Source organism: Aspergillus costaricaensis, assembly GCF_003184835.1.
Source record: "Aspergillus costaricaensis CBS 115574 unplaced genomic scaffold BO79scaffold_31, whole genome shotgun sequence".
Taxonomy (NCBI): Eukaryota; Fungi; Ascomycota; class Eurotiomycetes; order Eurotiales; family Aspergillaceae; genus Aspergillus; species Aspergillus costaricensis.
The window spans coordinates 376,984-394,929 of record NW_020291831.1 but is presented as its reverse complement, the minus strand read 5'-3'; the positions used below and the strand labels follow the sequence as shown (position 1 = coordinate 394,929).

The following is a 17,946-nucleotide window of genomic DNA, read 5'->3' as shown; positions in this document are numbered from 1 at the left end:
ATATAACTTATTAAAAAAGATATTAAGTTCAGCTGGATACCAGAGATTTAAAAAATATTTAAAATTTTTAAAAAGATTTTTATTATTACTCTTATTCTTGCATATTAGAACTCTAAATAAAAAATATTAATAAAAATTAATTTTTCTAGATAGTATACAGGAGAAATATTATTCTAATAAAATAATTAAGAAATTCTTTATTTAATAATATATTTTTTAAAAAAAAACCTACCTGCAGAGTATAATTACTAAATTTATAATAAAAAATTACTAGTAATTATCTAAATCTTATAAAAATAAGAACTAGAGCTTATTATATTTTTCTATTTTAAAATTCTTAATAATTATTAAAATTTAAAATATTTTATAATCTAACAGCAGCTCACAAAGTGATAAATATATTAGATCTAATTCTTAAATTATTTTAATTTTATAATTAATTATTATTTAAAAATAATAAATATTTAATTAAATATCTTATTTTAAAGATTCCAGGACATATCCAAGAAAAAAAATAAATATATTATAAATTAAAAAATCTAGTTATTTTATTCTGTATCTGAAGAAGAGTTTATTTATATAATATTTATTAATAAAATTTTTAATAAAGAAATCCCCGCCAGCCCAGAGCTTAAAAAATTAATATTAAATAATTTATAAAAGCAAGCAGAATAGATTAATAAGAATTTAAAGAAATATTATAAAATAATAGTTAAAAATAAGTCTAAGTTTTTTAAATAATTAAAATTAAAAGTCTTTATTATAAAGTATTAATTAAATATAAACTAATACCTGCTCTTTTAAAAATAAGTCTAAATTTTTAATTTAAAATTTTTATAAATTTAGATTATTTAAAAAGCTTATAATAATATAATTACTAGATATTCTAAACAGGACTAGACTTATAAAATAATTATTTATTATTATTATTAATTAAATATAAATAAAAATATCTACTAGTTTTACTATAACTGTAACAGTTATAAAACTAATTATATTTAAAAAGATTATAAATAAGATCTCTTAAAACTGCTGTTAATCTCTAATTAATTTTAATAAAATATTATTATTAATTTCCTGGTAAATCTTCCAGAGTCTTAAGATTATAAAAATATTATAATTATTACTAATTAATTAATTAAAAATATTATTATTAAAACTGTCCTGAGTATGGACATAAAAAACTTTATAAATATATTTATTTAAATATTTTATAATTATTATAAAATATTTTAATTAGTAATTTTAAATTATAATTTTTAATTTATAAATAAATTATAAACAACTCTATACAAGATCTTAAATATTAAATAATATTTTTTTATTATTTATTATTTTGAAACAGATAGAGCAACAAAATATTAAATTATAATTATTAAAATTTTTCTATAATATTTTATAAACTAATAATAAATTAACTAGTAAGAATTATTATTTTTAATATAATTAATTTTAAATAACTAGAACTTTATATTAATAAAAATAAATCCTTTTTTCTTATAATATAATTTTTATATAAAATTCTTAGACTTAAATATTAAAATAAATTTTTTAAAATATAACTAGACCAGGAACTCCTGAAAGCAGACTAAAACTATTTTTAATAAATTTTAAGAAATTTAAAATATTATTAGCTTAATAATAGCAGTAGTATAAGAAATATAAAAATAATATATTAATTAATAATAAAATCCTGCTTCTTACTATAAGAAAAATAATAAAATCTGGTTAGATCTAAAAAATATTATAATTAATTAATTTAATAAGAAGTTAAATTAATAAAATATAAAGTTTATAGTACTAGAACAGATCAGAATATATATATATAAACTAGATATATTATCTAGAATTTATCTAATATTTTATATTAATTTATTTTAACCTGCCACTACAGACTCTCTATTTATTTAAAAGATAATTAATTAATAACTAGATATTATTATTATAAAAAACAGTATTAAAAAATATATTATTAAAAAAATTATAAATAAAAAAAATATATCTTAAGGAAAATACAGCTATAAAAAAATATTTCTAATTAAATAAAAAAAATATATTAAATTTATATAAGAACTAGTAACTAAGCTTTATAATACTAAGATTTATAAATATTAATATAATCTTATTTATTTATTTTATTTAAAGAAATCTATATCAGCTCAGCTGTATCACAGTAAAAAAAATAATAATTAAAAAAAATTAGATTTTATCAGTTATCTAGAATCAGAATATTTATATTTTAATTTATCTAGTTCTAGATCTTGATCTGGAGATACTTATAAAAAAAATAGAAATCTCTAGAATAAATAAAGAAGTTTACTAGAATTATAAAAAAAAACTTTTAGAAAAATTATTTATAAGAAAGACTAACCTGTTTATAGATTAGATAATTCTTTCTTTAATAAATTCAACTTCTTTATTAACTACTATACCTTATGTAGTCCTCCCGGCTTCTTAGCCTGTCACAGAATAAGCCATCTCGTTTAAACATTACAAATAATTATATATATTTTTAACTTGACTTATAAGTTATAAGTTATAACCAAAGGCAGGTCATTTAATTGCGAGGAGCAACAAACTACAATGACAGGACGTTGTAAGGAGTCTGTATATTTACCAAAGACTTTCAAATCTAGAGAAAGAAACAAATACTATTTATAATAGTAAGATTAGTTTGTTTTATATAGCTTTAGTATATCCGGGGGGGGGGGGGGGGGGAAGAATTAATAGAGTATCAGTACCCTGGCCGACCATATATGATATATATTTATTCAATTTCCAAAGTCTTAATTTCAGGCGAGTTGATAATGGAAATAGTGTGTGAACTCCTGCGGTTTTATAAAATATCTCTGGTTACTGTAGATTTCCAGTCAGGATATTATATATCCAGAGATTCATGGTCAAACAAGCCGCGGCGGATGCAGGCAGTTGTGCGGTATAATTATATACAATGCCCGTTTCTAAAGAAGTCTTTTTATTATCCTGCCCCGGCTCGTGTCTTTTTGCTTCCTCTTGGCTGTTCCGTAGGCCGCGGCTCGGTCGGCTGTGCGACGCTGCTGCGGCAGGTGGCGGATGCGATTATTGCTCACTGCTGCTGCCTTCAGTGGACGAGATATTCGACCCGCCAGGTTGTTAGGTGGTCGTGTGCCATATTGTACCATTTCTGAGTTGGAGGTTCAACGGCCAGCGCTTGAAAGGTGAATGCATGTACCTGACTAATAGCGGTCAGGTGGAGGTGTAATTCACCTGCCTGACCATTGCCTGTATATATTTATTCAAAATACTATATAATGAATGTTAAGTAATAATGGGATTGTTTGTCAGAATATAGAAGAAAACCAAAGGCCTTTACTGTGCAGATACAGCTGTATCGAATACTACTTTTTATTCCGTATAAGAATATTCAAGTAATATTAACCCACCCTCCCCCCACAGAAAAAAACATTATCATCTCACAAAGCTTTAATATTCTGTTTGATAAAGTTATCTACTGTGTCTCGTCTGATAATTTGGAAAGATGCTTTAAAAAAATCAGTCTGTTCTGGTTATTCGTAATGTTATTAATCTGGATATTGGAAGAGAATAGTAAATAAGAGAAAAAGACAGCAGTATAATTTTATTTTCCTTGGATTTTCTTATAGTTGGTGGTAGTCAAGCCACGGGACGATGCGCTTAGTATGAATAATCACTGGATCAGCCGCGTCAGCCTGAATTATGAGGGTTGTGAGGATTACAAGACCCATATCTATCTTAACTTAGATACAGTAGCTTGGGATAGAGGATTAGAGCAGTAATTAAGAAGATAAAATAGTATATTAGATTATACTTATTATTCTGCTGCTTCTTATACTAATCTTTCTTTCTTTCACGGTGCTCTCTGTTGCTTCTCTCAGTCTATTATTCTTTGACATGACATCGCAATTCACTTATTATTTTCTCTATCTCTTTTTGAAAGGAGTACTCAATAGAGTTGAGTATCGTAGACTCAATAGTGTTGAGGGATGGTGTTCAGCAGTCGCAGGGAATAGAGCAAAGGAGAGTATATCTAGTCGTTTATCAGTCTATCTTTCGGTTAGAGTCCCCAGCTGACTTCAGCAGTAATATACATCGGTTTTCGGCCATTCATTCGCGAAATCATGCGCCGGCTTCATAGTGCCTAGATATGCCATATAAGCAATTATAAAATTCGAACCCTGTTTCATCAGCAAGTAAAGTCACGGTAGCGAGACGACTATTTCGATTGCGTCATTCGTGAAACCCAAATTCCGTCTAATACAAGCACTTGAAGAATATTTCCGTTGTACAATCTCGCTGATAGAAGTTGCACAGCCGAGGAATCAGTCAGCAAAAGCTCTTTCCAGACACAGAATATAGACTTACTCCTCCTATTGACTGCCCATGTGCGCTAACATCGCCGTTGTGTATGATCTGGCCTTCGGGGGTTACACACCATGCAGTTATTACCCAAAAGACCTTATCAATAAGGGAAAAGTCTCATATAGAAGCTATTGGTAGTTAGAATTGCAATACATGGTTTGACCGTCTTGTTCGAGTTGTATTATCATAAAGAAACTGGCATCACATTCCCGACACTAATCGAATGATGGCGAAATGGAAGCTAACGGTACGAAATATTCCTTCAGCGAGATCCCTCTGTCCGCTTTGCTTAACGGTATTAATGACGTATCCGCGCAGGAAGGCCACATCTTGATCATGAGCACCAAGGCCATCGAGCAGCTGTATAATGCTCTCCCATACCCATGGCGCGTTGACATGGAGGTTCACTTTGGCCAAGATAATTGCATGTCCTTCACCTAATTGCCGCTGGGCATGTCTTTGTGTTCTGAACGCAGGGGGAGAGGTTTACCCACGTTTTTCGCCAGCTTCCTCGGAGTAGACATGAGATCATATCGTCTATCTATCTGCTATCCTCGCACAATGTCTCTTCATGTCGTTATTGTGCAGCAGAGATTAGACTTACCTCTTGCAGTACACGAGTCATTCATCATAAGCAGTCAACGATACTTTTATCTTATTGAGTAAAGCGTAACCGCACTTCCACTTCGGCATCAATTGCGAGTATATTTTCCTTCCTTTTGTCTCTGCAAGATCATAAGATGTATTCGCGTTCAACGGCCAAATCTACATCATCTAGGCAGGTGATGTGAATCTCTCTCCCAGTATGGATTGGGCAAGGATAATATGAATAATCCATTCTATATCCATCTCTAATGTGCTTCAAAGAATAGCAACTCTAGCTACTGGGACAGTGATCTAAGTAGACACGCGGAAAGCGGAGACGCAATTCATTAAGAGATTGTTAAATATAAGATTCAGAGGATTCGGGCCTGTATTAATCTGAAATTATTCATCCAGTTTTTGTTTTATGAATACGCCAATCGGACGACAGCATGATATGATGATTGATCAGGTTTTCCAATTTATTCGACACAATCTCCCCCGCCTTTGGGCACGTGTCTGGACCCACTATTTAATGGCCAAAAATGGCATCGCGCCCCGAGGAACACACAAGTTCGCCCCAGAAGAGGAGGTCGACACTGGTAAACACGGGTTCCAGGAGAGCTATCAGGATACTGTTGCAGAAGCTTTTGCGATGGAGAAGAATTTATGCAATTACCTTCCATAGGCCACTCCTGGTAGAAGAAACGGTATATATGTGTTGTCGTCCTGAATCGTGGAGGACGTGTCCTACCCCAACCTTTAGAAATTCAGAAATCTATGACTTGGTCTCTTACCTGTGGCAGCGCCTGCCGGACCGTATCGAATTTTTTCCGTGGCAACAAGCCAAAACGAGCCCTTGTTGTCATTTGGTGCGTACGCAGGCTTGCTGCAACTCTTACTTCAGCAGACTAGTACTGTATCTGTAAGAAAGACTCGCGGGTATTGTTGAAATATCTCCTGTCCCAACATTGCCTTACTCTCACTGGGCCTGGAGGTGTCGACTCGGTCTTAAACCAAGTCAGCCTTCTCACTCCAATGAGAGGACTAGAGAATTGTAGGAAATGGAAAATCACATCTATGGCAATATTTATAATTCTTTGAGAAAGAGGATGATTTAAAGACGGGACAATATCACACGAAAGCTGGCTGCCTTTGGCGGGTCTATGAAAATAACTTTATAGACCGCGCACTTCGATGCCAAGCATGATGCTCTATATTTGATTAGGATAATATACTAGCTAGGATATTTGCAGATATCAATGTCCTGTAACTTCTCATGGCACGTACCCGTTCTAAAGAAGACGGTTGAGTGGAATACCTGACCATGCCTAATTTCAATGAGAAATAAATGGTCATCTACAAGTCCTATTAAGCGTGAGGCTATATGATGATGTTGGTCAATAGAAAAGCAGAATGAAATGTGTCAAAACGAGCGGGCAGTTTTATCCCACAACTTGATCGTTCGCGTACCAGCAAGGGATACCCTGACTTCAGTCGAGCACAGCCCTAGCTGGTCATCTTTAGAAACCCGTACTTTGTTTGAATTATAAACCTACCTTTTCCTCACCCAGTTAATTCTACAAATCATCCAACTGAATGTCATGACTTTGCCGAGTCACTTGAGATGAGAAAGATTTTGGAGGTTAATCGGTGCCTTCATGGAAAACGCGCACATCAGTCTCATTAATTTGAGTCGATATTTGACGGTGATTGCTGAGCACGGGAGCTTCTAACAAGAGCTTTATCCCCAAAGCCCGGCCATCTAGCTGAGCTAACCTAGACCAGTACTGTAGAAGATCATGGCAGAGAACCACGGTCGTTTATGACTGGTCTCGTGTTATGAGGCTAAAAATTCATCCATTATCAACAGAGTCAACGCAACATCCTCTTATCTGACCGAGCCAGCTACGCATGGACTTCAATGCCTGAAGCAAGAATTTTACCAACTTACAAGCAATGCAGGCCATGTATGTAGACGTTGATAATATAGATACTGTAAAAGCACGGACAATCATAGCTGAAAGCCGCATGATAATGCGATTGACGAGCACAGCCTCCCGGGCCTAAGTTGAGCAGTATCTACCAAGGCAGAACACCGCGGCAACACTCTCTGTTCCCAACGGACAGGCCCTCAATGACTGGGATACGTATTCTGTCTCGAGCAAACGGTACCAGCCAGTATGTTACCCTCCCTTACCCTCTGTTTACCATGACTACCGAGCAAGAAACCCTAGCTAACCTTTTTGGGCGTGCTGGTCACCATTGCCTAGGAACTCATACTCATTAGAACCAAGTCAGCGAGACAAAGATAATGCAAATGGCTCATTGATCACTTTCCAAATCGGGCTGGGTCCCTCGATCACGAGGAACGGAACCAACCAACGAGTTCCCCCGAGTCATGAGACAATTGGCTGTCTCTGCACTCCCCATTCCTGAATAGCACGGAATACCCTGATAATTCACAGAGGAGCATGAAGATCAACTCAGTCTCAATTGTTGGTGGTTGCCATCTGTTGCCACCTGTTGCTTGCCGGGCAATCCACTTTGCTGGCATTTCGATCGTTCCATTGTTGCACTCTAGCCGCTCGCGTTCTAGATCTTTTATGACAATAGGGTAAATAAAATAAAATTCCTGGTTCTTGTATACCGGGACTTCCATTGCGAACTTCCACGGCCGTCCTGGATCGGCGGATTGCCAAGACCGCCATGTCCCCGGTTCGGGCGTCTCTCGAGTTTGATTGGTCCATGTGAACCAAGCCAGACCGTCGCCAAGACTAAAGCAGACTGGCCAAGAAGCTTTCGCGGGGCCTGGAAACTCTCCCCGTGCGTGTGTGTGGAGATTCTCTCCACGGGGAAGCGTCGCGTCTCGTACAATACAGAGGTCAATTGACTTCGAACGTATCGCAACTGAATGATGCAAGAAATGGATGGTAGTTTTGTATCCGCGAAATGCACCGCATTATGGGACGACGGAATGGATGCATTTAGTGGTGCATTTAGGTCCCAAGAGATCATTATGTCGGTTTACTGTTCAATACCTGCCATCTACTTGGCCCCAAATTGGTTTTGTGCCCGGAGCAGGCTCCACACAATTTCCCTGGTCGCTTCGCTCTCAAAAGCCTGGATGGTATTTAGGGGCAAGGTCCATTGGAGGGGCCCTTACGCGATTGCCACGCTCCCACGGAACTACCCCACTGTGCCCTTTTGCGTTTTCTCTTTGGAAGGTTTGGAGTGTGTCATTCAACCCCACACGGACCGTCTTGGCGACCAGGCCGACTCTGCCCAGTCCGGGCTTAGATTGCGTTTCGGGTGGTAGTTAACTCCCGTCAAGTCCATAACTTGATTCTAGCACAGCCGGCCCCCAAGTGCTTAGCACTGTTATCCCTCTGCACACACTGTTGCAGTCCTCAATATCGTATTATACATGGGAAGGATCTCTCCCTTCTTTGTTGGACAATCATGAATTCGATAACTCCTTAAGCGACAGCTATATTGTTCAAATGTTCCCCCAATGAAAAGGGAGCTGCGTCGCCAGCCATCTCGGTAGGTTTGTTCGCGTCCTCTGGCAGTATTCTCTATGGAAACGACACTGGGAACATGAGATTAGCTAATGAAGATACGACGCATTCAGAGTTGGCGCTGGAGGATGTTGAAAAGGCCTAAACAGCCAAACGGTCCCCACAATGGAGTTAGCAGCACCGATATCGAAGCACCGGCGAGTTTCTTCGGGGAAACTCAAACTCTCACCCCGCAAGTTGACCAACGGCAACACGGGGCCAAATGAACTAGTAATCCTGGTGTTTTTGAAACTTCTTAAAGCCATGTAGGTTTGTGTCTCAGGCACAAGCACTACTGTAGGACGGCAAATTTTTCCTCGGGAAATCGAAGCCGGCAACGGCTATCAAGATGCTAAATCGCTAAAAAGGCTGCTGTATCTGATCAGTATATTCCCTTTCCTTATCAGGGTTATTATTATTAAGGGTGGGTGGCGAAATCTTGATCTCGTCAAAAGCGCGAGTTGGGTTGGGTTTCGCCGCTTGACCCAGAGCCCGCCAAGATAAATAGAATGGGGTGCAGGCGCAGTTATTACAGCGAGCGTACACGCCGAATACCCAGTCGCCAAAATTTTACCTACACCGCGAATCACGTCGAGTTCCGGCCTCATCCGGCTTCACCGTGCGAATTGGACGGTGTAACGTCGATAATTTGCCCTACTTCTAGACTAGCTTCTGCCACTACCTTCAACAGCTGCCAGGGAATTATCCTGGACCGCATTTTTTTTAGACCTAACCCTGCCGGTATTTGCACACGGCCAACTTTAACTAGCTTATCCCACGCCCGGTCTGCCGTAGACATTCGTACCATTCTCCGAGACCCAAATGAGATAAATCAGGTCACTCTTAATGTAGTTTGTCACGAATTGTTACTGCCTTTCTGACTGTGAATAAGCTCCATGCTATATCCTACACCGCACCACGTGGCAGCGGCCTAAGGTCGCTGCGAACGCGACTCGGACAATTATGTGAATTACCGTCTGTATTACTACGTCTGTCGTTTCGGTTATATGTGCTCATGGGTCCCTGGCGGCTTAGTAGGTACCCGTACGGCGTCCCGAAAAGCAATGAGGAAGTCTCCGCACCAACAACTTCCGGAGAAATATCGGTGCTTTACCCAGCTTTCTCACGCGGAGCAAGCCCGAAGAAGGGCCCAAACAAAGCGGGATTGAACACGGTTAGCCGAGAACTCAGTCTGGCTTTACAGAAGCCTAGCAAGTGGGGCCCGAAGTAGGTACGAGAGAGATTACGACGCAGTTAGACCCTTCGCCACCTCTCCCCCCGGGGAAATATCGTCGCTGCGAGATTAATCGCGCATAGGGTGCCGAGATACCCCATGGAGAAGGGTTGTCTGGTCCGGGGCAATGGGCTGCTGGCGATACAGGACGAATTACGTATTATTGCCTCGCGGACATATTGGCGCTCTCCACAAGAATGAATTGGAGCTGATGTGGGATGAACTAACGCGGGATTCTTTGCAAGAACGTCATACTGGAGATCCCCTTTGCTAATCTTAATCTTTGCTTTTCTCTAGGCCTAGCGATCTTCGAGAACATTGAATAAGGCCGAGAAATGCCCAGACGTTTTGTCCCCATGGGGAGGCACACTTATATACAAAGTTATCGCTGAGTATTTCTCAAATGCTTCGAGCAGTCTAAACATTACATATTGTGGCAGAGTACTTAGTGTGCTACCAGTTCCGACCGGGCAGTCTTCGGAGAAAATCACACGGGTCCCAGTCAACCCCGGTCCTGCTGAGCCGTCCGACTTGGCAATTGGGTGTGAGCCCGCAAACTTTGCCCATGCACGTTCCTTCCGAGCGGGGGGGGGGGGCGGGGCATGGAAGTTTTTTTTGCCAAATGGACTCCGAGTATTGGGGGCGTCGCTCATTATTTCTTACGACCCTACTTCTGTTAGCTGTTCAAGGACCCTTAACGTCGAGCCTTCCACGCTCGCTGCGATTAAAAGAACCTTTACTCCATGGCGTGGGTTGGATTTATAGTCGTTAGGCGCGTTGCGTCTCGTATTCACATAACCCCATAATAATACAAACCCGATACACATTGATGCAACCGCGTTTTCCCAGAAGAGAAAGAAAAGACTTCATTATCGGATACTCTGGGGACTTGTGGGGTCGAGGGAGTGGGGTCTGGGGCATGGAGGTCGGGGATTGGAGAGAGGTACAATGGTACGGAGTACAATAATCCGCAGACAAACTTCTCGGCGAAACAGGCATTATATAGAGGGCATTGGGGTCGTCTGACTTTTTTTTTTTTTTTTCCATCCTGACCACACATAATCCTTTCGTCATCTTGATTCGACAGACTCGAAATGAGCGATAACTATGAGGAAAAGCCTGATGCCATTGGCAAAGAGTTCAGCGATGAACTCACGCCCGAGGAGCGTGAGCACGAGATCGAGGCACGCAATCTGCAAAGCAATCAGTATCTCGACAACGAAACACTGTATGACCGGATAGCGTTCGCGCAGATACCAGTGCACATGAAGAGCCCTCGCATGCTAGTTATCACACTGGGCGTGTTCGCGGCGTTCAGCGGCATGCTGAGTGGGTTAGACCAGTCGGTGATCTCGGGCGCGCTGCCTGGTATCCGCAAGCATTTCATCGCGTCAGGCGAGTGGGCGAGCATGGACGACCCGAAACTGGCGACCGACATTTCACTGATTTCTTCACTGATGCCGCTGGGCGCAATGGCCGGCGCGCTCATCATGACGCCGCTGAACTTCTACTTTGGACGCCGCAACTCGATCATCATCTCGTGTTTGTGGTACACACTGGGCAGTGGCCTGTGTGCAGGCTCCCGTAGTGTGGGGATGCTGTTTGCGGGCCGATTCATTCTGGGCATCGGTATCGGAATCGAAGGCGGCTGTGTTGGTATCTACATCTCCGAGTGTGTGCCGCCAGAGGTGCGTGGCAACCTGGTGTCGGTATATCAGCTGATGATCGCATTCGGAGAGATCATCGGATACGCCGCCGGCGGCGTTTTCTTTGACATCCCGTCAGGCAGCTGGCGCTGGATGCTGGGCTCGTCTCTCTTGTTTTCGACCATCCTCCTGGTTGGGATGGCCTTCCTGCCAGAATCACCGCGCTGGCTGGCATCCAAGGGCAAGTACGGGCGCGCGTGGCGGGTGTGGAAGTCGCTGCGCGACATGGCCGACCCAAAAAGCCTGGACGAGTACCTTGCGATGGAACTTACAGTCAAACATGAGGTCGACCAGTCCGCGAACGAGAAATGGCATCAGAGGTATCTGGAGGTGTGCAGGACGCCGCGCAACCGACGGGCGCTTGTATATGCCACGGCTATGATATTTTTCGGGCAGATGACGGGCATCAATGCGGTGATGTACAATATGTCAAACTTGATGGCCAAGATGAACTTTGATGACCGCGAGTCAGTGCTGATGTCGATGGTGGGCGGTGGCGCGTTGTTCCTGGGAACAATTCCTGCTGTGTTCACCATGGACAAGTTTGGGCGCCGGGTGTGGGCGCAAAACATCCTGATGTTCATCGTGGGTCTGGCGCTGGTGGGCGTCGGCTACCTATACACGAACAATGGTGTTGATTATTTCAATGAGCATAAGGCAACGGCCTTGGGGTTGTTTTTCTCCGGTCTGGTGCTGTACATGGCGTTCTTCGGGGCATATTCGTGCCTGACCTGGGTAGTGCCAGCAGAGAGCTTTGGTTTTAGCACCCGCAGCCAGGGCATGGCGATCTGCTCTGTATTCCTTTATCTGTGGTCATTCATTGTGACATACAACTTCGAAGGGATGCAGAAAGCGATGACCTACACCGGCCTGACAATCGGTTTCTTCGGCGGCTTGGCCGCGCTAGGCTTCTTTTACCAGCTGTTCTTTATGCCCGAGACTAAAGACAAAACATTGGAGGAGATCGACGAGTTGTTTCTAATGCCGACAAGTAAGCTGGTTGCGCTGAACACAAGCAATCTGCTTAAGCCCTTCCGGCGGCGATACCGGCCAGAGCAGGTCGACAACTATAACCCCTAAATAGTTGTTCTTTTTCTTTTCACCTACCAGACCAACGTTCATGGTACCAATAAAGAGCGACAAGATTACTCAAGTTGAATGTAATGAAATCATGAGGACTAATACATCGCTGCCATTGCATAACACATGTTGTTCCAATCAAAGAGGAAGCAACAGCGTAGAACGAGATTCTGCATATCTGATAAACATGTTTTCCACCTACTACCTTCCATGCGAAGCCTATCATCTGATCATGATTTGACTTCTGATTCTCTTGTTTTATAAACCTGATATAAGAAGTATTAACGCTCACAGTCTCAACAGCAAGTTTGGCTGGTCCCTGATAAAAGGCTCAACGCTGTTTCTGTAGCCGCTCTTCACCCGCAGGCCTTTTGTGAAGCGGAATGCCTAACTAAATAGTTGTTCGGCATGAGTGGCAACCAATCAACCAATCACAGTGATGGCCATGGTATGTTCATCGAAATTAGCAACAGAACATATGATAGACTGAGGAGTTTATGCTGGTACAAAATAATAAGAATGTCCGAAAGGGCAAAACTGATCGAATAAACAAGTCGGCACACAGTTCACGTGGGGCAACGGATCAGGTCGCGATTGAAATAATAGGTCACGGTTGAAACGGCTCTTATTGCATTTCAACTGTAAAACACAACCTATTGCACAGGTTCAGCCAAGGGACGTGTTCTGGATTGCATCATGCACGAAACACATCACGGCTATCTGCTGCATGCAACCTGTTGAGCGCGGACATATTTCTCTTGATGATGCGGAAGGGGTAAATCGGCTTTGTCCAGAATTGAAGGATGTGCGTATCTTAAGTGTTGGGGAGCTTTTGGAGAAGAAGAGTGGGATTACGTTGAGGATACTTCTTACTCATACTGGTTTGTCAATCTCATCTACACCGCGAAAACTACCTAATAGTTGCAGGAGTGTGTGAAGGGAAGGATGCTGATAGTGATAGCGCAGCTGGCTTCGGATACTTGTTTTCGAATCACGCCTTACGGGACTACGGTCGACAAGCAGGTCATGATGAGGTCTCGGGCTGTTTTATGGACTTCATGCAACCGTTGGTTAAGGAGCCGGGGGACGTGTTCGAGTATGGTGCACTTTTCTTTTTTTTCTTCTTTACTTCTTTCTTCTTGACCTGTTGTGCACTGCAAGATATATACACTTTCTATCGTCCTGCACGTCCCTAAAAATATCATTCAGATCAACATGGACTGGGCTGGTATCGTTCTCGAATGGCTGGCAGGCCAGAGACTGGACGACTAATATGGAAGAGGAATCTTTTCGTCCGCTTAGATTAACTAATGCTTCAATGATTCTATCGATGGAAATGAAGGCTAAGTTGGAATACATGCATCAACGAACGCGTGATGGTAGGATCACGATGAGGGATCACCTACTCCACAGGGGTTGACGGTGATACAGACAGAAACAGATATTAAATCATTCTTTCATAGTGGTGGCGCTGGATGCTTCTATACTGCTTCGGACTACGCTCGTATATTACTTCTTATCCCTCCTTTTTCGCTTAGATTTTCCCATGCGCAGCATGCCTTCCTACCTACCTTGCCCGTTGCTAGGGAAATGAAGAATACGAATACGCTGAGGATCCTGTGGTTTGTCCATTATCAGAAGAATGCGAGCCATATGGTAGGTCTGCATTGTCTCAGCACACATCGGGGTAGTATATAAAGTGGCATCGAGGGTTTCAGTATAGGCACTCATGCCCAATGTTAGACCCGACAGATCTATAGTTCTCCGGGCACATCCTGTAATGTTGGGAGGCAGGTAGCTGTTCCAAGTCTGCAACTGGACTTCCAATCTCTTCCACCTTTCAAGTAGGTCCTGGGTCGCCCCAATCCGTGCGCTGTGGCCTCATCGCCGGGGTTCAAGCTATCGCCGGAGGTGAGAAAGTTTAAGAATTTTCCAACGATTCAGAAAAGGGCGTTGCTGAATATGTCCGGTTCAAGCGACGTATGATCTGTGTTAAATTGATTCCCGGGAGGATGTGATAATAGCAGTCTGTGGGTGTCTATGGAGAGGCCGAAATATCGCGAAAGTTCGAAATTGAAAAGATCTAACCGAGTCTGGGTCTCACTAATGACTATGTCTAGTCAGCAAAGAGCAGAGAACGGAGTAGTGAGGAAGGCTAAGGTGGATGTCATGACACTCACAAGCACATCTGGCAACCTTGCCGCGCAAGACTCCAGAAGACGGAACGGGAAATTTGAAGGAATGTGCTTGTATTGGCCGTGAGGCTGGAATGCAGGAGAGGCAGAGCACTGAAATGGATCCTCCATTCCATGCTGGGAGGCCCAATCAACTCGTAGACACAAGAGTATTGCGGTAACCAAGAATACCCTCCTGTTGGCTCGCGGAAGCTGCTAGTCAACCCTTACGTCTTGGGAGACAATAGCTCTCTTCAAGTCAATAAAAGAATCGTCGTAGAACTTTAGAATTCCCAACCGATTTCCTCGAAAATCCATCGGAAATAGCTATTCTTCACCTGAGGCGGTTGAAACCAGGCCTGGTCCCACTTGAGGTACGACATAAATGCTTGGCGGCCAAAGAGCATACTGAGGCTGATAACATCGGTCCCATCGCCGCCATCACGGGCGCTTTAATCGAGAAGTGCGCGCTCGAGTCAAAGAAGTCCATCCTAGCCATACGTTTTGAGGGAGTTAAATGCAGTGTGTAACGGGATTACCATTGCGCGGGAGATTTCGTGAAGTAATGTAGTAGCTGTGTGATGAGAACAATGGTTCCTTCTTCTGCGGTGTTCCCGGCTGAGGAAGCTTGATCATATTCTGGAACTGGGAGGGATGTATATTCGGCCAACTCATGTTCATCTGTAATGGAGGGACGGGGCAAGGCAGGAGAATGGGCTGTTGTATCGTCTAATGAACTGGTTCCAGTGTCCACGAAGGGGCTGGACACTTCGACAAATGTGACTATACCGTGTCAACTCCGGCCCTTTTTTTTAAGCGGGGGGATACCAGGATGTGGAGCAACTTACGACGGGATGGTGGTACCTTGATCCAAGTATGCTCCGACCGAAAGAGCAGATACTCATCAGAGGGCCAACGTTGCTGTTGGCCAAACTTCCTAGTCTCCTTTTGGCCATCTTGACTGTCAAAGTGGCGAAAGATGGGACTGGACGTGAATGTGCAACCACGGGTTGTTCCAGCACATGGCCCGCAGACAGGTTTAATTTCATCACACTAGACCTTGCACTGCCCACAAGTGACACTGTGAGAGTACTAGGAGATGAATAAAATTAAATTTTTATATTCTGTGTATAAAGTACTATTAAATAATACTAGTTTCAGACTTATTAGATATTATTTGACTGTTGTCCCGTTGTGAAGATTTTCCTACTAGAATAGATTTTCTTCCCTCCACACATGTGCAAATACTCAGATTGGGAGACTGATGGGTGGATATAGTACTACCTAGGTTCCTTGAAGCTATGTATACTAGGATTCCGCATTAACATCTTTGACTCTTTCTTCATTATGTTTCTCGTCTGCTCAAACTTGAACTTGCGTTTGAAGTCATATGATACACGACATGGCAGGATAATCCCATTTGTACCACCCACATCAAAAATGGATAGTGATCACTGAAAGAAGCTGCTGTCTATGACAACATCCGTAGACACACCGCTCAGCTTCTCGCCAAGTGCTTTCGCAACTGCCGCTGCCCCAGCCTTGGTAAAGGCTGTGGTCGCGGCACTTGTACTCCAGTACTTGGTAACCTCATTGATACGAGCCGTCACGAAATCCTGAAGGTTCCCTTGCATTTGCTCGAAGAAGTCTTTCGAGTAAGTTATCCATGCGTCTTCGAACGAGGAGGCTGTGATGCCGTTAACATTGGGGTTATTTTGCGCAGCTTGGTCGAGGGCCCCCATGACTGCCTTGATTGCTTTATAGCCATACTCCAAAGAATCTTGTACCTGTTGCAGTATGTCAGATCCCATGATGAACAAGAAAACTAAAGTAAATAGATTGGACTTACATCGGCACTGTTCAGGCATCCTGGCAGAGTATCGTAAAGCTGCAAGGAATAAGGAGTCAATATTAAGCGGAGAGATTTAACAGCGCGCGGAATGACTCACACGATTGATCATGTCGACTTTTCCTTGTGCACTCTCCGCACTGAATCTCTTTGGCGAGATAATGTTGTCGAACATTTGCCAGGCCTATGTTTGCAGTGTTAGAGAGATATATAATTAAACTCATAGTACATACATACAGCGGCTTTAAGCCCGTTCATCAGAGCATCCAAGATTTAAAGATTACTAATATCAGCAGTACTTCCCAATACATTAGTAATAACCTCTGCAGGGGTATCTCCAATCAGGCCAGTAGATTATATAACTCCTAACTGGGCCCAAGTCTAGAAAAAAATAGCTATTCTGAGAGAAGACTTGGATCCAGTCATAGTTTAATACAGCTCCCGGAGCAGCCGCCCCACTAGAAGACTTCCCAGAAAGCATGCTCGTAACAAATTAAGCTGGAGTTTGAAGTTCAGTAACATATTTAACCACATAATTAGTGCCCAGGATTCACTTTCCAAGAGTTATTAACAGTCTGTTACAGATAGCAGTCTTTACACCAGACTTAACCACCCTGTAGAACTACCGCATAGCAGACAGGGTTCTAACACTAAGATAATTTTTCACTTTAAAAATGCTGATAATTTTCTTGTTTTAACAAATTTTAGATTTGCAAGCGCGCGGGAACAGACCACCAAATATTCCATTAAAATCCTCCTCTATTATATTGCCTATTGACCATAACAGCTTGCAGAACTCTTCACTATATAACTTTAACACTATATAGCAGTCATCTCCTTCACAGAGTTGTGGAAAATCATAGTCTTTATTGCCTTGAGTGGCTAATACAGAATATTTTAAGTCAAATCTCTGATTTTCTCATATAATGAATACCACCGCTTCATTTTATCTGGACTTCCAGTATTAGGGAGTATGAAGCAGTCATTTTTATACTAATATAACTTAATAAAGTCTACTGGATTTCTATCAGAGTCAAGCTCATCAGAGTATATGTAATCAGTATCTGCACCGAACAGAAATTAAGAGGGTTATTTATTAGATTAGTCTAAAAACATATTAATAAAAACTCCTTAGCATAGTTTTATGGGCCTAAAGCTACCTTATTAAAGATACCACAGCTAAATTAAAAAATAATTAGTGTTAATAAAATATAGTAAGATTAAGAATATAAAGTTTACTAGAAGTAACTTGCTGTGTTGTACCAGCATAAATATATAGATTTATGATTAATGTAACTTTCAGTAATAATCTGTTTACCGGCAGGACAGCCTGTATTACAAGTAAATAAAGTAAGAATTATATAAGTATAAGCCATTCTATAAT

The 17,946-nt window shown here is 41.6% G+C and overlaps 3 protein-coding genes across 3 annotated transcripts; 2 read left to right on the top strand and 1 right to left on the bottom strand.

Annotated features, from left to right (window-relative positions):
* The first annotated feature begins 10,418 nt into the window (after window positions 1-10,418).
* On the top strand, window positions 10,419-12,735 carry BO79DRAFT_210843 (fructose symporter). The gene has a single exon (XM_025682898.1). It carries the CDS (start codon window positions 10,848-10,850, stop codon window positions 12,537-12,539), a length of 1,692 nt encoding a protein of 563 aa, XP_025536404.1. The 5' UTR covers window positions 10,419-10,847; the 3' UTR covers window positions 12,540-12,735.
* Window positions 12,736-12,978: 243 nt separating this feature from the next.
* BO79DRAFT_220747 (uncharacterized protein) lies at window positions 12,979-13,811 on the top strand (the record flags this gene model as incomplete). Its single annotated transcript, XM_025683497.1, has 4 exons — window positions 12,979-12,987; window positions 13,204-13,420; window positions 13,461-13,609; window positions 13,749-13,811. 4 exons carry the CDS (start codon window positions 12,979-12,981, stop codon window positions 13,809-13,811), a joined length of 438 nt encoding a protein of 145 aa, XP_025536403.1.
* A 1,415-nt stretch (window positions 13,812-15,226) lies between these two features.
* Window positions 15,227-16,820, bottom strand: BO79DRAFT_220746 (uncharacterized protein; the record flags this gene model as incomplete). The annotated part of the gene is made up of 6 exons (XM_025683496.1): window positions 15,227-15,358; window positions 15,562-15,794; window positions 16,209-16,500; window positions 16,563-16,601; window positions 16,663-16,746; window positions 16,800-16,820. The coding sequence occupies 6 exons, from the start codon at window positions 16,818-16,820 to the stop codon at window positions 15,227-15,229; spliced, it is 801 nt and encodes a 266-aa protein (XP_025536402.1).
* Between the last annotated feature and the right edge of the window lie 1,126 nt (window positions 16,821-17,946).